This window comes from Lichenostomus cassidix, chromosome 3 (assembly GCF_008360975.1).
Source record: "Lichenostomus cassidix isolate B80296 chromosome 3, HeHo_3.0, whole genome shotgun sequence".
Classification (NCBI taxonomy): domain Eukaryota; kingdom Metazoa; phylum Chordata; class Aves; order Passeriformes; family Meliphagidae; genus Lichenostomus; species Lichenostomus cassidix.
The window spans coordinates 81,399,317-81,423,845 of NC_139483.1; the positions used below are offsets into that span (position 1 = coordinate 81,399,317).

Sequence of the window (24,529 nt, forward strand, 5' to 3'; positions counted from 1 at the left end):
CAAAATCATGCAAGTGTGCATGAATGGCCCTGAGGAAATTGCTTGTGTTTTAATTATACAACAATAGTCCATGGACTAGTCACTTATTACAACATAGTTATCAAAAAAACATGCATGTCCATTTTGGAAAATAAAAAATAATGACTATGCAATAAAATTATTTTTAAAAAATTAGACCAATCAGCAATCATTTTTTAAAAATACTCTAAAACATTGTGAAATCCCAAATTTAACCTATAACAAGCATTATTTTTATGCCAAATAATTAACACAGAAAATACATTCTCAGGTTTTTCTTGTGGTTTTTTTTTAAGCTACATCAGCCTTTACCTACAATAATCTATTTTTATTTCCAAACTTCCAACTTTTTAATTCTCTATTGATGACAAAAAAATACAATTTTTAAAATCACATTTACTGAGGTTGCATTTTAAATATACTGTGATGAGAAAAGACTGGAATACTACTATTATTTGGAATTAAGTCTTCAGGATAACCAGAGACTTAAGGCTATCAGAGAAAACAACTTAGAGCAGCTATTGAAAATAATTGGTAGGGACCTAAAATATTCCAAAACCACATCAGGAAAATAGCAATATTTTTACTTTAGAGATGTGTCTGTTTTGCCACATAGATTACTGCTAGGCCAGCTTTTCTAGTTTATTAGCAAGCTTTAAGTACACAGACTGCAGCTAGACAAAATTCAGTATGTCCTGACATATTCTTCATTTTCAGTACTAGAAGCAAAATTGAAAGGATCTGACTTCCGACCTAATTTTTTTTTAAAACAGATTTTTCAATTACCTTGAATCCAAGAAACAAGATTTGTATGGGCAGCGTACATCACCCTACAGGTGCCAGTTGTCCTTCTGGTGGATAAAACTGGTTTGGGATTTTTTAACTTAACATGGATGTGGTTAGAAAGAGAGAAGGAGTGCCACAAGAAGCATGACAAACACTAATAACCTCCTGCTCAGTTCTCACTTACATGTACTCTTTATATCTCAGCTTGATCATAATAATTATGTTTTCTTAAATTGGAAACTTTACTTTTGCAAGGGACAGACTAATTTCCATCAACAAAATACATTTCTGCTGGAGGAAAAATACCCCTTCCTTATACTCTGCGATTTGACAAGAAATAAGCCAGAGCCATTCTCAGGTGAATTTCTTCAATAAAATGTGTGAATGAGTTAAGCATATTGCTAAAACTACTGTTCTTTGAATTGTCACAATTTAATTCATTATTAGCATTGTAAAGTAAAATCATCTCAAATATTCTTGAAGAGATCTGATGATAAGTTAATCATTATTTTCTCAACTGATTTCCAAGAATTAATTTTAATCAGTTATAAGGAAGGGTTGTGTGAAGGATTTCATAAAGAGAAGTCCCTGCATCATCATCTAATAACTGATATAATTAGAAGAATTTCTAATTTCAATAGTTCGGAGATTTTACATACAAACTAATGCACTAAGAATTCTTATTATTAACGAGATTAAATACCTAGTAAGATAATAAACCTTATTTTGATGTCACCTGAAGTAAAATTTTCAAGGCTATTAGTGTTCATCAGCATCACATGCTGTGTCTGGGAAGGTAACACTAAATGAATTACTGGAAGTAACACGTACATTCAAAATGCCATGAAACTTGAAAACATTGAAAGAATTATAGATTGATGGGCCAGATCCAAAGAGGATATTAGTTGTGTTCTAGGTGGAGAGGTGAACACCAAAGTTCAAAGGGAAATCCCAAAAAGTTCCCCACTTAATTGCTGCTTAACTTGAAAAATGCCTCCCTTTTAATTCACCTCTCCTTGGAGAGTGGTGTAATGCACAAGTCCACATCTCTTGAACATGGGGTGCTAAATCTGAGAGAAATTGAAAATCCAGATGGAAGGAAGTGGAAACTACCTCAAAAGATCCCCCAGTTGATTTAATTTTAAACATACAGTTCTAAAAAATTGTGGATCCTAGCTTCACTTAAAGCAGATGCATGGCTGCAGTGTGTGCTCAAGACATAGCTTATCTGTATGCAATTTTTCAGTCTACGTGATTATCATTATTTTATATTAGACCAATTGCTACAGTTTAATTCTAAAACCACTATAGAATAAGAAGGAGGAAAAAATCATCAGAGCAAAGCTCAAGAGACCAGTCTGCCCAATTCCCAGTTAAATACCATAAAAACTGCCTTACAAGACAGGCTCTGTCTCCTACTCTTCCTGGCACCATGACAATTTTATTTCTGGCTACCTAACCAACAACTCCAGAAGGGTGTAACGAGAATACCCTTTGTCAGACTGACCAATAACTTGGTGTTCACTACATAGAACACTGAATACAGTATAGACCTGGAGCAGAATACTACTGCCATAGAAAGCAAATGCTAGCCACAAAACATTACTATGCAAGAAGGAATTTATTCTGCAATCCTGATTCAGTACTTAACCTTGATACGGAGCAGAAATGCAGAAACACTCTTCTGCTGCTGGCAGTGTTTCACTCTACATGGCGGTTTTTTAGATTATCTAAGATACCTGTGCTCCCCAGGGACTGTGTCTGCCTAGGAACATGAGGTGGGTTTTTGGTTGCCCTCGTTAAGATAGCATACCAAAACTGATTCAGCACTTGACTTGAAGGCATACAAATCCTTCATTGGATCTGGCCCAGACGTGTTGAAAAGAGCTCTTGCTGAAATTGCTGCAGCTCTACCAACCGTAAATCCAGGAGATTGAAAAATTTACCTGCAGCCCACGATGTGCCTGCTTTGCATCGCTTAATTCCCCTATAGTTCTCTTTCTAGCCATCCTGAGCTGGAATAGTCCAGCTAAAATAAAACTGCTGAATGAGAAAAGGATGCAGAAAACATTTGGAGAAGACACGGTTTGAAAGTCAGCTTTATAACATCAGAAGAAAGGAGAAAATGGAGGAAAAGCATCAGATTCAGGTATTAAGAAAGGAAACATTCAGCACAATGAATATCTTCCTGTGTAAGCCAAGACTATATTTATATTTCAGAAAAGGAAAAACAGTGGTTAGGTTAGGTATTGAATTTCGAGAGTTTGGCCAGCTGTAGTGAATCAATACAACTTCTAGAAGGCACAATTACAACAGGATGGAAGAACACATTTTGTCACATCTAAGACTTGTTGAAGTCCACAAAATACAAATTTAAATCTCAAAACTTAAGCCCTTTTGAATTAAGACTTCCATGTAGGTTTGCAAGGTTCTGACTTAAAAATTACTGTATCATCTCTGTAAGGACTATTATGAAAGATACTTTTGACAGAAATGCACAGCATGTAGCTTGAATATACTGGTTTCTTATAATTCAACAGAAGAAAATCTTCTATTTAACCAAATTTTCTTCTGAATCGCAAGCTACCACTAGTTCTCCCAGTCTCAGACTCTACTTAATTCAGGAAACTTAAAACTGGCATACTTTACAAGAAGATAAGCATCTCTGCTATTTGGTGTTACCTTGAATTTGTTTCCCACACTGATGAAACTGAGTTTCCCAGCTTTTTGTTTGGGATCCTTGTTATTGTTAGTGTTTGCTTCAAACAACTGTCGAACAAACTTGTCCTTGGACTCACATATAAGAGATTGAAGGGACATGTGCAAAGCATCATTGTTTTTTTCCACGAATTGCATCTGAAAAGACAACCCAAGATATAAAAGTACATTTTACTGTCCAAGTTGCTTTAGACTAATTAGAAAATTAAAGAAAATTAAGTTACATACTTAATTCAAAAATTGGCAAAAATATGTGGTATAAATATCCATATATTATATCAAACAACTTTTCAACTGGGTACACAAAACCTTAATGCCAGAGAGAAAAGACATTCTTAAATTTAAAAGGATGTTGCTGGAAACATGAAACCCAAGGAAAGTTTTGGTGCCTTTAAAGAGAACAGTTGTTTTTTTGTCAGTGACTATCCTCCTTCCATTTCCAGCACTCAACACCTCCTGGGAGTTCTCAATACATCATCACCTGGGAGTTCTGAGAGGTTTAGTTCTTCACTGCTTGTAATATCACTTAAGATCTGGAAATTAACGTGCACACTTTAATTTGTACATCTACACAGTTTGGAAAATGAAATGAAAACAGGTTATTTTAATATTACTATGACTATTTATGAACAGTTGATTTAATAAAACATATTGTCCTTCCTACAAACTTTATATCTCTGGTTTATTTGAATTGGATCACTAACTTAGAGAAGTTAAGAAAAATACGTATCACTGAAACTCAGAGATCAATCCACTAGTACCCAATTTCACATTAACAAAATCCTCAATAGCTGTTAGTGCAACTTAATAGAGACTTTGATATTAATGAACAGAAGAGGCCAAGACTACTTTGAAGAAAATGCCAATTTGCTAGATAGCCACAAAAGGACCTTAATGGTGACAAGAATCAAAGGACAAACACAGGCCTCCAAAGTTTCCTTGGGCCATGAAGACACAAGACAGGAACATGAATGCAGCCAAAGGAGCAGCCACATCACAGATCAGACTGTGAGAACTGCCAAAAGTGCAGTGAGAAAAAACAGAACAAATAACAGAAGTACTACAATGCTGCTGTTGTCCAAAAGTTTTAAGGCCCAAGCTAAGAAAGTCCCTCTGAGGGAGAGGATAAAGTCAAGCATATTAACAGTTTCTGGACCTCATATCTGATTAGTTCTGACAGCAGAGTTTATGCAATCAAATCTGTCTCCTCTGTACCTGAAGACACTCTAAGGCATTATTAGTGTATCATGATGAGGTACACAGTTAAAAATAGAGTACCTGGAACAAATAAAAATTTTGTTCCAATTTTATTGGAATTCCAATTAAATTTATTATTTTGATATGTACTCTGAGCAACCTCAGAAAAATCACGCAGGTAAACACAGGCTTCAACTTTCTTATTTGTAAAATGGTCTACAGAATGCATCTTTTTCAAAACAGCACAGTAATTATTATTATTCTTGGAGTATTTTGAAGTAAATAAAGACAAAGCTTTCAAGTACATTTTTACAATTGACCAAAAAAAAAAAAAATCTTTGGAAGTAGCTTCCTTCATACATGCTGGAGTTATACAGACCAGAAAAACAAAGCATTAGAGATCTTAATTTTATTTTGAACTCTTGCTTTTGAAAATTGATGGCCTAGATACTGGCTTCAAGTCTTACAGTGTTTTTGTACAATAAGTAATAGTCAAAAAACCACAAGAATCTACAAAGTATTTTGAGGGTAGCAATTTCAGATATTTTGTATTTTTACATGAATGAGTCTACTGCAAGTACAAATGGAAAACACAAAGTATGCAGGGGACTGTGTACAGTGATAATCATGCTTCCAAAAAGGTACTCTTCAGTCTAGCAGTACTTTTGTATCACATAGTTTATTCCTCTCCCCAGGATGCAAACACTTTTTGATGTAAGATTTGCAGTAGATGGTGAATCAATATATTTAACATTGACACCGTTACCTATAGATTTGAAACAAACTTTTACACAAAACATATGCCACTAAAACTGTCTGTAACCTGAAATTTAAAAGGAACTGTTAATTCTGTCAAATACCCAAAAATATAGTTTCAAATTCAAGACACATCAACTTCTGATCAAAGGATTTTGTCATTAAACCTATATGCACTGAAAACCATGAATGTTCTTCAAAACACAGGAAAAATAGTGTTCCAAAGGCAAAATTACCGTCTCGTAGCATACTGCTCCTGCAAAGTGTCGGATAATAAAGCCTTCATCATCTCTGATATTTCTGTGGACAGCCAATTTAGATTTTCTAGGAATCTGGAATTAAGAAGTTGAAAGAAGTATTACAATGGAGAGTAAGAAAAAGCTTATTCTTAGAACAACACCATGATCTGCCAGGAACACTAGCTGTTAAAAAAATCACATTTCCTGGAAGTACAATTGTGAAGATCATTACCATTCCTGTCCAAACCATGATATTCCAAAAACCTAATTTCAAACTCTTTCACACTCTTAGGTACATTGCATTCAAAGTACAAGTCACCAGGATTGCTAACACCAGCCAGTTGATTTTGCTTTTGCCTTTAGTCAACACTTTCTGTATCATTCATTTGACAGCTGATGAATAGCCTTGTTATATGAATAGAATCAGATAGAATTTTAGGATATCACTTTAGATGGTATATCTTAACAGGCAAGCACCTAGCTGATCATACATATACCAACAAAAATGCTTCATTGCACAGCAATTCAGATAAAGGGGATTAAGTGAAAACTTAATGAAAGGTAAATGGATGACAATTTTGGTGAATGGATGATAACCAATGGCTTTCTTTGCCTGCATTTTTCAGCATTTGTTAAAAGTTTCAACAGAATTCATATGTATAAATTGCAATAATTTTCATTAATCTTTCACATATTGTAGTATTTTAAAAAATAAGCAATGACAACATTTTACTCATATGAGCCCTACTTTCATCTCTGACCAGACATGAGTCAAATGTTCTCCAAAGCAACCAATTTTTGAAAAGAACAACAAAATAACTCATCTGATATGAAACCATCTAAATTAAAATGTGGTTTTACTCCCTTTTCATGCTTTACATGTTAACAAACTTCAAATGTAAGTGAAGAATATGGCTTTAGTTTCAGCAGGATATTAGAATTGCTTGAAGCTTTCAGTGAACTTTTCATCAAATCTAATAACCAAACTTGTCCTTAACAAAGAGGTACAGATTGTGCAGACTGGGTGGTATGAGATTTCTTACAAAAGGTTTTCATTAAATCAAAGTATTACTATCAACTGTTCCAAGAACTGTTTCATTAAAACAAGACAGACAACAAAAATAAACCCACCGAGAGTCTGAAATGGTCCTTGTGCTTTTGGTGCACAACTGAAGTAAAATGCTGGTCACTTGGTTGGGGAAGACGATTTTCTTCATCCAAAATATCCAGTACACCTACTAATTTTGCTTCAATCAAATCTATTAATAAAAAATACATTTTACAAAAGCTGAATATATCAACTTGTATCAGAACTGAACATTACACATTTAAATGCTGCTGATCTGATTCTGTAAAAAAGTAGCTAGGGAAAGCTGTTTAACAAAACACAAGAAGTCATGGCAAATTAATTCTATATCTCTTAACTGGTATGTGTAGGAAGGATATCCATTAAATCAACAAGTTCCATAAGCTAGAGTTAGAACATGGAAGAAAATGATCAGGAACCAATTATTTGATTTTAACTCTTGGTTTCAAGTTGAAATTAGTCATCCAAAAGGTGCCTAAATCCTCCTACAGTATGATCATAGGTCTTTATGCAATGATAGCTTCAATTGCTGGGGGAGTGTTTTAAGCTTTTCCTCCACGTTTCACTACATGTCAAACTAGAAGGTTAATATTTCTATTTGATAACATATCCAGGAACAAATATGAAATTTGTTTTAGGAAAGGCAGACCAGACTTGAGCATACAGTGGTGGTTTCACAACTTTTAACAAGTGTACTGCCTTGTTACATTCATATATGTATGTAACAAGGCAATACACTCTCACATAAATGTACCAAAGCCCTTGAAAGGCGACACAGAAATTCATGCTCTTGAAACTACTGGAGATAAACTCACAGTTTGTCAACTTTTTTCCATTATCTATGAAACTTTTCCAGTACGACGAATTTTTACGATGCACTTTTAACCCGTGGAAAGGAAGAAAATGCTAATGCTTGTACTGCAGCAACGCCTACGAACACTTAAGACTGTGAATTGAATGAGGCTATATATAAAACAATATAATTACTAGTGCTATGCATATTTTGCCTCTATTGCTAGAAGCTTTTTCCTCATGACACTAACAAATAGCTGGAGAATTCAAGAAATACACACCTATACAGTCCTGATTATCTACATAACGAACTTCATTAACTCCCAGGCCTTCTTTCTGGTAAAGTTCTTGTTCCTAAAGTTTAAAAAACAAATTTGAAAAGAGAAAATACCACTCTGATTTTTTTTTTTTTACTGCCCATAAAAATTAATTTTTTTAGTCAACATGAAGTAATTTTAAAATATAGCATGAATCAACACACATTTGAGAATTTCCTTACAGAGCTGAATATATTCCAACTTTACCACCTTAAATAATAAGCCTGTTCAATTAAATATTCCCATTACATATTAGCAAGTATCCAGTCTCTGGATATCTCATTTTAATGAGTGGTAAAAAAGAAGAAAAAATATTGTTGATTTTCAAAAATCCATATTCTTTTCTGACACAATCAGATGTCACACAGTATGGAAACAGTATGTCAACTGATTTTTTTTTATTCAAACATAATGTGTAATCTTATGAAAAGCAGTGCTACTTGAAGTATCTCTTCACAAAAAAAAAAAAATTTGTCAAACATAACAGTAAAAAAACAAATCCTCAAATATAACATTAAATATACCATACCTCTTTCAGAATTCTTTCATTAAAAAACTGCTGCAGTTTTTCATTACAGTAGTTTATACAGAATTGTTCAAAACTGTTGTGTTCAAAGTACTCTGAAAGACATAAGTTAAACTTTAATGATAAAAATGTTCCAAGAGTTTATATTAAATATTAAATAAGGGAAGCTTCACAGTGCTAATATTTAACGATGTGTTCAATCCATAGCCATTTCTTTCAGCAAAATAAAACCTTTAACAGATTTCCAAGTCGTACACAAGATATCTAAAAATACTGCAGCAGATGATATTTCTTAGACAAATGACAGACTGTTGGCAGAAAACCAAAGCAAGATGATACCATACAGTGAAATTGTACCAATACATCCTCATACATCTATGCTACAATGGGCTGGCACAGGATATCACAGCTCTAAAGACCTGAAAACCAAACGTTGTTCCCCTGGACAACCTTAGCAAGACTAGAGCACACCACAAAATATGTCCTATTTTGAATCTCAGTGAGCCAAAGAGGCCAAAAGCTTTACAGGAACTGTCAACACCGAAAAGAAAACCCTCCCACTTTCCATTACAGAATTTATCATTGAATCTTTGGTGGGAAAAAGTGACAACTAGAAAATATTTTAAGTATACTTACCAAAACCAGCTATATCTAGAACTCCAATGAAAAAAGAAGAAGTTTCAAATGGAAAACACTGGTTTACCCTTTTCACTACATGGTCGAACAGATGACTATACACTGTTTTAGCCAAGGCATCACGAGCATTGTTTGCTTGTTCCACTTTCAAGGGTACTCTAAAAAAACAAAATAGAGATCTTATTTTTCAGAATCCCTTACTGTGAAATGCTGAGATTAGAGTCTAAACTTAAAAACAGCCTTTCCAATACTGCAAATTAGGACCTAAAAAAACCACTGATCTCTAGGCCAAGGCAGGAGACAATCTTGCCAAGGTAGATTATTTCACCCGTGAAAAAGAATAATGTTTCGCTACCAACAGTAGAAATGAGATTCAGATGCTTTCATAATTGTTTTACTAGATAATTAGAAACTATATTGACAATTTCCAGAGAAAGATATTTAAAACATATACATACCCGTCTACAAAAATATTACAACCATCTATTTATGATGTTTTGTTAGAATAAAGCCAATAGTTTAATTTTTGCTCTGACATCTTTTCTGCTCCTCACCCCATCACACCAAGTGGGGGTGAACAAGAAGCTGAGATAGGACACAGCCAGGACAGCTGACCCCATCTGACCAAGGGATATTCCATATCATATGGCATCATGCTCAGCAATAAAAGCTGAGGGAGGAAGAGGAAAGGGGGATGATGATAAGCGTTTGTCAATTTGTCTTCCCAAGTAACCATTACACTTGATGAAGCCCATCTGTCCTGGGGAGCTGAACACTGACCTTCCAATGGAAGTGGAGAATGAATTCCTGGTTTTGCTTTGCTTCCATGTGCATTTTTTGCTTTACCTGTTAAACTGTCTTTATCCCAACCCAAAAGTTTTCTCACTTTTGCCCTTCCAGTTCTCTTCCTCATCCCACTGGCAGGAAGTGAACAAGTGGCTGTGTGGGGCTGAGTTGCCAGCTGGGGTTAAACCACAACAGCTTACCCATATTGCATCATTTCCTTCACTTCCCAGAATCCATAAGCACTAAATGAACAAATAGTTATTTTTTTATTTCTTCAGGGATAATACTTTTGATGCAGAATCATGAGAGTGATGGAGATCACTGTCTATTGTGACTGGTAAGGCAGGAAACCAGAGACTCCATTCCCAAAGGACACTTGCAGCTACATTTCATTAGATAGTAATTAGCTTTAACACACAATCTTGTCTTCCTCTAAGTATCTATCTTATCTTAAGGTAATGAGTACTGACAGAAATCTTAGCTTATAAATAGAAGGAAGGTACCTTTGCATTCTGTTCTGACACATTTAAGAGATCAGAATACTAATTCCTACGTCAGCTGCAGGCTTATTACATAATACAATACATTAAAATCATTTATGTTTTTCGCTTACTTTTTTAAACAACATGGAAAATAGTTGTGCTGCTAGAGCACATATTTACAAAATGGTCCTGGTGTTCAAAACAGCAAATTCTACCTTTATTAAGTGGAACTCTAAAGACTGCACAAACCCTTATTCAATTTCACAGTACACAGCAAACACACATAGAAAGAAAGTGTAACCCTGCAATGCATTTTGCACAACTGAAAGTTCCAAACCACAAAATAATGCCAAAAATGTACTGAGACAGTAGATACACAAGAGCTCTATCACAGAACTGACATTCAGAACAAGTAACTTCCTTCACATGAACTTGTTTTCCCTCAGCTCTTCCTTTGCTTTGGTCTGCACAAAGACAAATGAATCTCTTTCCTCCTCTTGTTTCTTGCCTGAACAGGAAAACATAAATTCTCCTTCCTCCATTTCACCTTCTTACCCTCCCCTCCATTTATCAACTACTTGCATGGAACAGGGAAAAATTTTTCCAAATTCTAAGCTCTTTGTTAAGGTTGCAACAAAACCCTTGTTGGTCTTCATGCCAATTTCTTCAGCAACGTTTCCAGTGATCTAGAGTCTGAGACCTAGGGGAAAGCACTAATGGGCTAGATTTAGCCTCTGGACCATTCCATCCAGTTCCCAAATATGTTGCAGAACAAATAAACTTCCATTAAAAATACGTTTCATTTGCCCACGATTGACAACAACTGCAGGAGAGAGAGCAGGTGAAGTGATATCCATCAATTACTGTCACCCAATATGGTTACTGGTTCAAAAATAAAGTAGCCTGGATGAAATAACCCTACCTAGTTAAATACTCTACACAATTAAAGCATGTAAGCAGCACATTTGTAATTTGATAAAAACCAAACTTCCAAAAAATGCAGAAAAAAAAATTTAAAAGAAGTTTTTCCAACAGAGGCTTCAGTAGCACCACTAAAGAAAATGCATTTTAGTAGAAAATGTACTGTAAAAATATCTGGATGACCTGGAATGACGTAAGGTAATTTTGTCACCCTGTAAAATAATTTAGTTTGTGATGTTGGAGTCCTCTCTGAAAGTCTTCTTGGAAAGGAAGAAACTAAGTAAAAGAGTAGCACAGCAGCACATTTACAGTCTAAGAGAAGCACCAGATTTTGAATCCTAACACATTACTTCTCTCTGTAAACACACTTCACATGGATGGCAAAAACATCATCCAATAAGCTAATTACTATGGGGTTTTGGGAGACAAGGACAGATAGACGTAGTGCAGCTGTCAAGTACCCCTGGCAGCTCACTGCACATGAGTATTTAATAAAATTCAGAAGGAGAGCATTTAGCATCACCCTCATACTGTTCCTTGTTGGCTCCACAGTGCCCAGCAGAACAAAGCCTTTGTTATATTCTGAGCACAGTGATTTCAGCTGAGCTATTTATTCACTGTGACCTATTAGAACTCACATGATCTACTTGCACACAAAAGGTCCCTAAGAAAGAGAGAGAAATTACTAGCTCTTTGGGTTGCTGCAACAAAATAAAACAATGTACTTGTCAAAACTCTAATACTGATAGCAATCAAGTAGTTTCTAAACCACACTACCATATAAAAAATGGTGTCTATTTAACAAATATCTGAAATAGTCCAATCCACTTTCCTTGCAGTCAGCCACAGAAGATGATATTGCTGTATTTATTAGCGTATGTTTGCTTTTAGATGCAGAAGTTTAGAAAATGCTAGAGAAAGAGGCTTAATGCATTAATCCTTGAGATGGTGTAAGGAGTCCTCTGAACTCATTTTTTACGCCCCCAAAATAAAACACTGGGGAAAAACGAGATCTGTTGGCACAAAAACATAGCCTCTTGTGTTTGCAGACTTTTGAAACTGCATATTGCTAATAATGCCCCAGGCTTATCAGGATAAATATGCTGATCAGAAAATCTTCACAGCTTTAATCCAAAGTAAACTCAAAGCTGTAACAAAAATTAAGAAGCCTTCCTTGACAGTGTCACTTGAGAACTGGTGGCAGGGACACAGTATTTTATGATGCATTTCTCATTATGGAGGCCTCATTATGGAGGTGGTTTGATATGTCCCACCAAACATTCTCAAAAGGGAACTATACAGACAAGCTTTATCTATGTGTTACACATAGTACAACAGCCAAAATGAATCTGTTCTCAGAGGCTGAATCAGCAGTTCACTGAGAGCATTTTCCAGTGGGGTGCCATCTGAATCTGACATGGATACAATTTGTTCAAAGCCCTTCTGCTTCTATTTAACACTTTCACTTAAAAGGAATGTGAAAGTAACGGTATTCTCGAAAAATGGGCTAATAATACTGGATTAAGAAAGCATAAAATCTTGCTAACAAGATTAGCATACAAAACCATTTTCAAAAATTCATTATGTAAAAATCCACAAGACATATTTCAGTTAAGGAAAATGGGTGGTGGTAAGACAAAGAGAATTAAAAAATACAAATGCGAGATGGAGAATAGCCATGGAGGCAGTAGGTCAACAGACAAACATCAGCAATTACTGTGCATCACAACTTGAATTAAGCAAAAAATGTTATTAACTTTCAAAACCGTAAATGCTCATATTGCCATGCATTACTATGAGTACAAGCTGTACTGTATAATATGTAATTTTCTACTTTAATGTTATCCATAATACTGATAAAGGTTGTCCTGGATGAATATATCAAAGATTTTGTTGTCAATTTAGACATGGTCTGGAAAAGAGCAAATAGTAAAAACTTGGTGAATATTTTCCACTGAAGACATCTTTCTACACATAAAGTTTGTAATGAAGGGAAAAAATTATTTTTAACTCTCCACATCATCTGATAAGGCAACAAAATGATAGTGACTAAAAGCTACCAATTTCTAGTAACAGGTGGGGGTGAGAGAGGAGGAATTTATACTGGGCAGGGAGAGAGGAAGAATTTACAAACACTCTCCAGAAATGGACTGTTAAGAGGTCTAGATCTTGAGCTTTTAATTGAAGACAGAATAACACATCACCCTCCCCCCAGCATTACTTACCAATTGTCACTGCATTAGAACTTTTCCTGTAGTAGTCACTATGAAGTCCTAACTCTTGAACATCAGTTCTTTTCAACTCCAGAAAGAAGTAGACCACCTAGAAATCTACTTGTTTGTTCTTTCTAGAAATACACCTCAAACATCAACTATTCAATAATAATGTATTTTATTTGAACAGCACATATCCATGTTGAACTTACAACTCCTGAATACAAGTCAATTCAGAAGAGCTTCTGAATTCATCTGAAAAGCACACCATGGTGTTCAAACAGCACAGGCTGTCATAGATTATTTACTATGCTCAAATTTTGGCCAGGAAGATCAGTTTCACCCTGGAGATGAGGAAGAGGGCACTGAAGAGCATTTCCACAACAGCTGCTTCTTCTCTTGCACAGAATGAGCTCTTGACCACTAGAAACATTCACTGCTCAAATCTACTACATGCCTTGAAGACTTTTTTAAAAAGGCAATACTATCAAGTGCTCAAAGATAATTTTTCACTTCGTAAGTCTGACATAACCTAAATGTGCATTAACTAAGAGATGCCGCCTTTACTGGCCACAGTGTCATACCAAGGTTAAATCAATAAGCCAATTTTATGAAATGCTAATAAATAATTCAATAAAAATAATAGTAATAAATTTCCAAAGACAAAATATGCAAGAAACTTAAATAAACCACTTTAATATAGGTGAGTTTTATATATTAAACTTCTGGTGTAATGTGCATAAAGTATTTCTGATTAACTAAAACAACCTGACTGTTTCCCTAAGTCAATAAAATGCACACGTATATTATTCCAAGCAGTGAAGTGAGTTTTCATTAGCTTCCTAACTAAAGGATTGATGCATTCAGCTGAACACAGAGAATTACTTTGAATGTGCTCAGAACTGCTTAGTCCAAGTTCAGTTTTTTATGTGATGTTTCCTTGAACTCCAGAAAATACACAACATAGAAAACTAAATGTTAAAACACAGAATTCAGTTGCAGGAAGCTTAGTTAGCATCCTTGACAGTCTGTTTGCTAGGATGAATCTCAGCAAGAGAAAATTTGTGGTGGAAGCTAGAGGTTTTTCGTAAATAAAAAGTAAATGGACAGTCATTTTAATGAAACTCAGTTTCACAAGTCATAACTTTCATGGTATTGAAAGGTTATCACCAGTACCATGTTTATACATATTCTTTGCCCATATATTCTTTGCCATTATTCCTTCTCCATGTGCATACAGAAAGAAAAGAAATCACTGTCCTGCTTCTGTGCCTAGGAAGTTACCTTGATAGCAGCTTGAGAATAAAAACAAACAAAATAACACACTTTCTACCAATGTTTTTTTTAAACATCATCAACATTGCAGTCAAGATTAAATGTGTGTTTACCAACAGCAGAAAAAAGCAGCACATTTCTGGATTACCATTTGCAGCAGTGTTTTTAAAGTTGAAACTTGATTTTGGAAGAATTAGATGTGACAAACACAAGGACACTGATCACTCAGACATTAAGAAGGGTGGATACACTGCCCTCTAACTAAAGCATCCCAGCCCTAATTTTTACAGGGCAGCACTCACGGGAGCACTGCTCAGCCCTCAGGACACAGATTCAGGTGCCTTCTGAAACACTTTAGCCACAGTCTTAACATTCCTTGATACAGGGTATCTGTTGAATCTTCTAGCATAACACGTTTGCTGCGTAGGCTGTGGATTTAACCGGCTGGCTGCTATACTTTCTCTGGCCACACAGCGTACTCACTGACACACGAGAGATTTTACTCAACACAGGAGTTACTTATCCAAAGCGACAAGCGCTGCAAGTGTGATAGCATTCGGCACTGATTTCTGTGGGAGCATGGGGGTGCACTTGCACTTGGTAAGCACTGAAGCAGGAGCTTTAGCCAGCTGCACTCGGGCGGAGCGCAGCTCAGCGCACACCTGCGGCTGGTGAAACGGGAGCTGCGGCCGCTCGGTGGCTGGTTAGAGCAGGGCTGGCGCGGCGCAGGCCCGCAGCGCGGACAGCGCGGGTAGTCCCTCCGTCCCTCCCTCATCCCTCCGTCCCTCCCTCATCCCTCCGTCCCTCGCTCATCCCTCCGTCCCTCCCTCATCCCTCCGTCCCCTCGCGGCCCGCCCGGCACTCACTTGATGACCGTGCCCTTGGCGCCCCCTGCCGTGGTGAGCATGACGCGCGACGTGAGGCTCCCGCGCAGGTCGTCCTCGTCCAGGCCCAGCAGGGCCGCGCAGCGCTCCAGCGCCGCCTGGCTCCTTGCCCGCGGCGTGCAGCCCCCTGCGGACACAGCGGCAGCGTCAGCCCGCGGAACCGACCGCTCCCCTCCGGGAGCTACTGCGGCTTAGTCAAGTGCGACGAGTCAGGTGCCGAAACCCAAGGAACGCTCACAAAACACACGCAAAAGTACCCCCCCGCCCAAAAACTACGGGTGAAATTCTGTCTTTCTGGAACACTCTCCAGACTGTTCAAAAGCCATCCCACCTGCAGGACAGAACTATCCCAAAATGCAGAAGTGCTAACATCTACAAACTAACTCCAGTGACTTAAACGGTCCTGTAATGCTGCAGACCTCCTTGCTATGCAGCAGAAGTGCCTGGCAGGACAGACTCCTGGCACTTGGATCTTTCACTTAAGGCTCTGTACATGTCCCAGGGTAAACAGCCAAGACGGGCATTCTCTGCTTCCTGCACCTGCTTCAGCGCCAGGGTTTGGCCAGCAGAGATCTCCAACGGGAGCACCACTCCCTTCAGTAAAATCTAACACTTATTTACATGTATTTCCTGTTGTTCACAGTAGAGCAGCAACAGAACTTTAGAGGGTGTCCAGTAAGAGACTGCCTGGAGCAGTTCAAATGCACACCCTGTGCGAAGACACACAAGGTGGGAGAAGAACAAAACCTCTATTTGCAATTTAGAAGTTCATTACAATTAATTTACAACTCATTTACATTTTAGAAGTTCAATAATTTGTTCAAAAAAAAAAAAAAAAAGGGTCTGAATTTCAATACTTAGAGGTCATAAGTTTTCTGGTAAGCTTGCCTTTTCTAAACCCTGACTTTCCTCATCATGTGTTTCCCACTCTTCTTGTTCATTTGCCTCCTGCAACTGCCTCTCCATTCACATATTTGGGCCTTTTTCACTATTCCACCTTGTCAATGCCTAAGTCACAACTCACGAAAGGCCACACAAGGAAGCTCTCTGAGAAGCTTACTGTTGAGCTATGTGAAGCCACTACCCTTCTCTACACTTGCATCTTCCCAGATTCATTCACATTAATCATATTCATTTCAGTCATCTTCATGAAGATGGCAACAGCATGAACTGACACTGGGGGTTTCTGATTTGATCAATGGAGTAGAGAGATTAAAAAAAAAAAAAAAGGCAAGTACCCAGTCTGAATTCAGCACTGGCCCTGCTTTGGCCAGGACCCATGGGCCTAGAGCCCTCCCATGATCTCTTCTGAATAGAGTATTTTGTTCAGTTCTGTGCTGATTCTATACATGGGGTCAGGAGCTAGTGAACCTGCAAGGTTAGTACTCATTTGATTCTTCATTTAGAAGACCTTTTAGCATATTCTTTGGTCTGATTTTCCAAACAACTGCACCAACAGCTATACATACTTGAAGTAGGACCAGGAGGAACCAATTTCACTCTATCTTGCAACTCAAGACAGACGTACATACTTATGTTTTCTGCTACAATTATATTTGTAGTACCCGGAGGAATCAGTCCTTCAGAAATATATGGACAGCAAGTTCTCAATTTACATAAGCTGATTCCAGTACTAAGGTAAGAAGGACAATTCCCGAAACATTAATTCTCCTTCATCAACCTTCATGCACATTCTGCAATTAAGTCCCAACTATGCTTGTACTACTTAATCTTGTGAGCAATGTCTAAAATTTAGGAAGTTATATTTACCTCAGTTTTTGCTGTAACGTTTTTTACTCACCTCTCAAAATACTAACACAATGTTATTTTTGGAAGCCAAAGGACATAATGCCTTTCCCTACAGATGGAGTTGCTAATTTCTAATTTCAAGATATTTTCATGACATTAGAGAGAAGTTGGTCTTTAAAACTATCATTAAAATACAAGCATTGTTTTTAGTCATACAATGGCTCTTTTCTTTATATCAAACTTTTAACTGAACAAGTTCTTGAACAATTTCAGTGAAATTCTATTTGCTTTCAGAGCATTTAAAGTACAACTTTAAAACAAAAAGGTACACTTGATTTCAAAATGGGGCAAATTACGATCGAATTACCCTTGAACACAAAGAATCTTTCTAAAGCAGTAATTCACATGAAAAGGAAGTATCTCTAATCAAGAGGCATTTTCAGTATTTTTACCAAAAAACTATTTATATTTCACCTAACCTGAAGTACTCCCAGCTTCCTCAAAATCAATATTTCCAAGGTGAAGGACACCAGCCACTACTCTAAAAAGATCAAGCTTTTCTTCATCATCTAGTCCAATCTTTTTCATTGCTGTGCACATTCTGTTGAAATCTCCATGATCATCTAACAGTGGATCCTTCAAGGAACCTTCTTTAAGATACTATAAAACAAGAAAAAACAAAAATTCTAAGTGCTTTTAAGTAAATGCAAGCAAATATTTCCAGTCAAGAATAAGTCATAACAAAAACCATACAAAAGCATGCCAAACTAAGTAGAGATTCAAGCTCTTCATATAATATAGGCTTTGCAAGAACCTTATTTTAAATTGCTGATAATTTAAAACATGATCTTCAAACTTAAATTTCAAGGCAAATTTCAAACTACCTTCAGAAAACAGAAGCTAGAGAGAATGTGACTGCTAAGGACAAGAGAATATGAGATAGTGAGCAGGGGAAAGGAAGACTGGCTAAGAGAGCTATTGGAGAATTGATACAAAGGAGTCCTTCTAGCCTCAAGCAGCTGAAAGAAGATTGAGGTCCTTGCAATAGGATGACAGAATGACAGGCCATGGGAAAGGAGTACAAGACAAATCAGAACCAGGAGAGTTATACCTATTCTAAACAGACTTATTTAGAGAAGTATACTTGTTAGCTTTTGCTGGTAATTAAGAAACAGAAAAGTTGTTTGCAGCAGTCGATGTGCTGGAAGAATACTAGCTGTGTTCTGAAACACCAATTAACATTTTGCTGATTTTTCTAATTTAAATATATTGGAAGCTATTTTAGCTATAAAACCAGTTTAAATAGTAGAAAGTAACACATCTGCATGCAATTAAGAAATTACATAAACATGCACAGACTGAGCTATATTTTTACACTTATTTTTACATGTTTTCAATGAAAAAGAAAAATTAACTAAATAAAAACCTTGTTAATGTCAAATAAACTAACATGATTTTTATCAAAACAAAACACCACATGCATCTGAAAAATTCACTTCACACAACATGTAGGCACATCAATAACATTAAACTACATGTTAATTATGTAAAATGATCACCTCATCTTCCTGATAAGAAAAACACAAAAATAATTGAAATATTAATTGACTATTCCAGCTACTTTTATTCAGATAAACAATCTTAATATTTTTTATAAAATGACAGAGCAAATACTAAATTTCCAATTTAAAAACCTCAACAAGGCAATATATTTCCTGTTTAAATGGCTATACTAGGTTTAAATATCATTTTACTTTGATCCTTTATTGAGCTTTCAAACAGATATGGCAACTACATACAAGTTTTATGGTATCATATGTTCTACTACTTCATGTCATATATATTTTCAGAACTATTCTCTTAATATGTTCTGATTTAGACAAACATTTATTTCAAACTAAGTTTTCTCCTATTTCAAGTCCATTAGAGGACAAGTTTTATGACAGAACACCCACCTGTAAATCACATCAGTAATAGAAGATTGCACAGGCTCATCTTCCAGTAGCAAAAATAAGTGAATGTTGATACTCTATGCCTACTCACTACAATTCTTCATTAAAGACAAACTGGGTAGACTGAGGCAAAATCCCCCAACGCTAGCATATGTGCTTGATAAGAATGAAATATCTACCAGCTTTCTGCCTTACAGTGATGTCAAATAGGTATTTTGTACCTCACTCTCCACCATCCCTGATTACAGAAAATAGCTATATTTAACAACAGAAGTCAGGATTACATGCTCAGTGTTACAATAATACAACTACTAGAAATACAGAGGCAGACTTGACAATGTGGACTTGAGGAATGGAAGTATCTACACAGTCTCTCATAGCTGAGCACAAGCTTCCAGACCAAGTTATGAAAGGTGAGAGATGGCATGGACACTTGGTGGAAAGAGGCTCTTGAGTAAAGTTATTTTTGTCAGATATATGCGCAGCTTACCCTGCTACTGAATCACAAATATGGATTTGATTAATATTTTAAATATCTTCCAGCTACACAAATGCAAATTTCATACTTTAGGTATGAGTAAATGAAAATTTTATTAGAGAACAGAGTAGAAGTTTAATTAAGTGTTTTAACAACTTCCAATTCATATATACTATCAATTCAGAACAAATTCATTAGTACCCTCATGTGAACAGCTCAAAGGTTTAAGTGCTACAAATTCTGGTAATTCCAGTTGTAAAAAATGTAAACAGAGACGGAGCAAGAAGATTTAAATGTTTTGGAGCTTCAGACTTTCATCCAGGAAATGCCATGCTCTGGCATAACTGGCAGTTAATAGCAAGGGGAAAACAAAAACCTTTAAAGTGTACTGAGGAGGAGAATATAGTCATGGCTGGAAGTGAGGTTGCACCACTGATTTATAGAACAGTTTGAAGCATCATTTCAAAACTGCAGGTAGTAAAAACAGCACCAGAAAAAACATTGCTTCTGACCTTTTCCTACCAGTAGTTAAGATTTTAAAAAAGAAAATTACAAAAAGTTTTAGATTTTCGTTTTCCACAGATGACAAGCTGCATCATTAAGTGTTACACTATTATAAGAATGAAGAGGAAACCATTTTATATACGCTGTTCCATTTGGGATTTTATGATGCATGTTAAAATGTATTTCCATGACTGAACTCCAACGCAGAGTTCTGAACACAGCAGCTTTGAGAGTACCCACTTAGACCTATAAAGATGTGTAAAATGAACATTTCATTCCACACTGTAAAATCCTAATCACTTTCAACTCTGTCTCCATTACTACATAATATAAACTAACTGAAGATAAAAACATACCTCAGGACTCTTGCGATTTTGCAAAATCTGCTTGTCTGTTTCTTTGTTAGCGAAGAATCTGGTACAGCCTCGATTTAAATACTGTAACAATAAAAAAGTAGAAATGCATACTTAAAGACAGAAATAAGGAAAACATATGCTTTTATTTAAGGTTTGCCCTATGTAGTTTGATTTAACTATTTGATACAAACAACATGGTAAGTACTCATAATTCAATCCTTGAAAATCTATTTATTTACATCGGCAAAATTAAAGAACTGCAACAGTACCAAACTTCTATTGAAAGTTTCTTGATTTTGATAACTAAAATACTTCTTGACACAGTGGGATAGTCATTAAGTCACACAGTATTTTCTTAATTGTTGATTCTATTAAACCTATTAATGGAGTCCAGGATTACAGAAAACACAATGAAAATTAGGAACCAAAACCACTAATTTTCTGGCCTATGTGTAATATGAAACTACTAATTTTTCCTTACCAGTGAAATATTTCTATAGGTAGTAGCACACATAGTGTATTAAAAAGCCTGAAGAATATATAAAGCTTATAGCATGGTCTAAGCAGAAGCCTTACTTAGGACCTGACTTCTGATATCCATCTCATATTGTATAGTAATCTCAGATTTACCGTTCAGTAAATCAAACTGAATTTAGATTCAAATAATTACTGTTGCTTTCAGCAAAATGGGATAGCCAGCTTTTTCTTTGTGATTTGTTCAGCTGAATGTAAGAACTCTGTCCAAAAGCTTGGACAGAGCCCTTTGTCTGAAGGAAGTGAACTGATTCTTTGCTCTTTGATTGAACAAAGATGTTTTCTAATATGTGAACACAGACAATTCTACTCTCTGATTAAAATTTACACGCAAAATTCTAAACCCCCAAAATATTCTTCAAAGTATTTCTAACAGCAGAAGAAAACTTGGTGACAAATGTAATATTAAAATGAAGTGACAACTGTGCAAAGTTAGCTTGGTGTTTAACAAAATACTGAAGTTTTCTTTATCAGCCAATCCAAAGCACAGCATATTTTAAACACAATATATCCCTGTATTACAGCATTAGTAACACAATCCCAGAAACGGGATGGGAAGTGAAAAAGGTCATACTCTTCAAAAGGAGAGTGTGGAAACTTATCTGACAGGCTGAGAATGTGAACCAGCATGGTATTCAGTGATAAACTACATAGAAGACATTTAATTACAAGATAATGGCTTTCATTTGAAAGCTAAAACCTTGAGTAAATTTATATATTAAATCAGGGAGCAATTTTATTTCTAAAAGAACAAAAAAAGACAGTTTCAGGTTGCCATATAGTACATCTAAATACCATTGTACTTGAGGTTTGGTTTGTATGGTTTGTTGGGTTTTTTTAGTGAAGTGCAACACCCCATTGTAACTTCAGTGACCCAAACATTAAGGCAATCTGACTTCTCTTACTGAAACTTAGATCTGAAAGACATTCAGCTTCCCGTCCCCATCAACTATATTCCAGGTACAGATTTGCAGTGCAGCTTTACTTTCACAGCCATGTGGTTCAGTCCAAGACACAAAGACCTACATGGTCCAGCACAGAGTTACCTCATGACCTTGAATTTCTGAAAACTTCTGCAGGGGAACCTAAAACACAAGCAGCTAGGACTGCATGCTTTCATGTGGGTGTGCTGGAGAAGGGGTGTGTAAGAAACCTGCAGAACTATGCATAATCCTTGGCCAAGTAAATTCATACTTCCCATGGGGAACTGCAGGGGAAGGATGAACTAACACAGAGGTAATGCTTATCAGTGCTGCTGAAATCCAGAGGAGAGGTCAGGCAGGCGCAGCCAATGCAGTGTCTTGGTTTACATGCCCAGAGCAAATGTGTCCCTATGCCAGGATGGCCAAATGAATGGGGAGGACATTCCATGGGATCACTTAAGTCAAAGGGAAGTGAGCCCATGGGGTAAAGAGAATTAGGTTATCCTCTATCTTTTAATAATTTTTTGCTTCTGTGGGAAAAAAAATTACCGTAAATTTGAGATGGTCTTATTTCAAACAAAGTGTACTTAAGAGAATCCAGGCTTGAGTCTTAGAACTCAAGCTGGCCCTAATTTGGACTTTGACTTGATAAGATGAAAAGCACAAGACAAGGGACACAATAGAGCCAGTGCAAAACTGTGCCTTAGGCATGAGATTTTCTAAAAGAAACCCAAATTTAGAGTATGAGTTTTCTTATTAATGTCTTTCTTGCAAAAAAATAGCATTAGTATGAAAATACTGATCATTCATCAAACTTCACCTAGTATAATATCACCATCTATTATCAGAAACTTGAAAGATGGTATTTCTATGAATTCTGAATGAGACAGACATGCAGTCAAGAAAACATTGTAAAAAAAAAAGTGACGCAAGCATGTTTATTCAGAACCATTTTATGATGAAAAATGAAGCAGCAAGTGAGAATAAAGAACAGAATAAAAAATAATCTTGACAAAAGAAATGCAAATTCAGGAGGCAAATTGATCTTTTACAGTTTTGTTTTCCTAAAAGTCTCATATAAAGTGATTCTTGATGAAAATTTAGTGATGAAAAATATGGTTAATAAACTTTAAGAATATTTATATTAATTTACAAGCTTACAAAGATGGAAATTACCCAAAGGTTTTGTGGTTTTGTTTATCTTTAATTAAAAAACAAAGAATCTACTTGAAGGGAGAGAAAAAACTGTGGTAAATTTTTTTAATTTAACATGCAGAATGGACCTTTCACATGCAAAGAACTCAGGATTCAAATACTAACTAAAATCCTTAATGGAAATTAAAGCGCCGGCTACAATCTTCGTAGAAGTCAAAAAATAGAAAAAGTCACAGTGTAATAAGGCTGGTGTGACTATAAATTTTTTATAAATGAAATATGCAACTAAGTGTCCTCTGTAAAAAAACTCAGGCTGTTATGTACTGTATTCCACCAGCCTAATTTTAAGGAGGTTTTAATTCTGACCCTGACATCTACAACCTTGGGTCTGCTCACAAACAGAATTTTTGATTTTAAAAAAAAATCACCAGGAGTGAGTAGGCAGCATATTCCGTTCCAAAAATAAAAATCCATTAACTTCAAGAAATAAATTTTAATGGGAAAGTGTCTGCACAATAAAAACATATATTTGAAAATCTGTTCAAGATTTTAGCTTTACAACATACAAGAGAATACAGCACAGAGTAACTGCAGAGTAAAAAAAGAAATTTTTGAAAACTAGCTTCATATTTTACAAATATAAATGGTATTGGGTGTTTTTAAGTATTGCGTTTGTTTGGTGTTTCAAAAGAAAAATTTTCCTTCTAGGGAATGGAAGCAGTTCTTTCCTAATAGCATCAGATCAAGTTTCCATCACACAGATGAGTACAAATAGATAAAATATAAGAAGATGCAAACTAAATACTTAAAGAAATAATGTAAGGTCTATAAAGGCCTCTAGGAAAGCCTTGAGAAAGTAAGTAAACTTGTCCTAAAATACCGCCATGGGTTTTATTACAGAGCAAGATCACCTTGATACCACAGTACAAACATCAATACACAAAATACAGAACTGCAGCTCTGTGCACACTTCCTCGTTCGTCCATACAGAGAGACTGACTTGGCCAAGCCAAGAGGCAGCAGCTGCCTGCTTGGTGGTCAGTGTGTCCCCCCTTCCCACAGTGAGGGCACTCATTTAGGTCTTAGCTGTGCAACCCCTGCTTTGCACAGAACTGGAAGGACATTTGCATATTTAAAGCTTCTAGCCCTCTCCTGAATTCTGATGGAACTGAGTACAAAAGGGAAAGCAACTGATAAACACAGTCCAAGTTTTATTTAGAAATCCAAGTAGGAAGATAGACCAAC

At 36.1% G+C, this 24,529-nt stretch overlaps 1 protein-coding gene and 1 long non-coding RNA gene across 6 annotated transcripts in view; one reads left to right on the forward strand and one right to left on the reverse strand.

Annotated features, from left to right (window-relative positions):
• Window positions 1-24,529, reverse strand: part of MYO6 (myosin VI) — a 106,173-nt gene that overhangs the window by 30,043 nt on the left and 51,601 nt on the right. For all 5 annotated transcript variants that reach the window (XM_085056474.1, XM_085056473.1, XM_085056472.1 and 2 more), the window contains exons 10-18: window positions 20,673-20,753; window positions 17,862-18,042; window positions 15,616-15,760; window positions 9,073-9,230; window positions 8,440-8,531; window positions 7,875-7,947; window positions 6,846-6,973; window positions 5,712-5,807; window positions 3,487-3,660 (exon numbers count right to left, since the gene is read on the reverse strand). In XM_085056474.1, coding sequence (XP_084912600.1) covers window positions 3,487-3,660; window positions 5,712-5,807; window positions 6,846-6,973; window positions 7,875-7,947; window positions 8,440-8,531; window positions 9,073-9,230; window positions 15,616-15,760; window positions 17,862-18,042; window positions 20,673-20,753 — 1,128 coding nt within the window. The remainder of the gene's footprint in view (window positions 1-3,486; window positions 3,661-5,711; window positions 5,808-6,845; window positions 6,974-7,874; window positions 7,948-8,439; window positions 8,532-9,072; window positions 9,231-15,615; window positions 15,761-17,861; window positions 18,043-20,672; window positions 20,754-24,529) is intronic.
• Window positions 788-4,785, forward strand: LOC146440109 (uncharacterized). The gene is made up of 3 exons (XR_014851040.1): window positions 788-854; window positions 2,810-2,953; window positions 3,966-4,785. It is a non-coding gene; the product is annotated as an uncharacterized LOC146440109 (long non-coding RNA).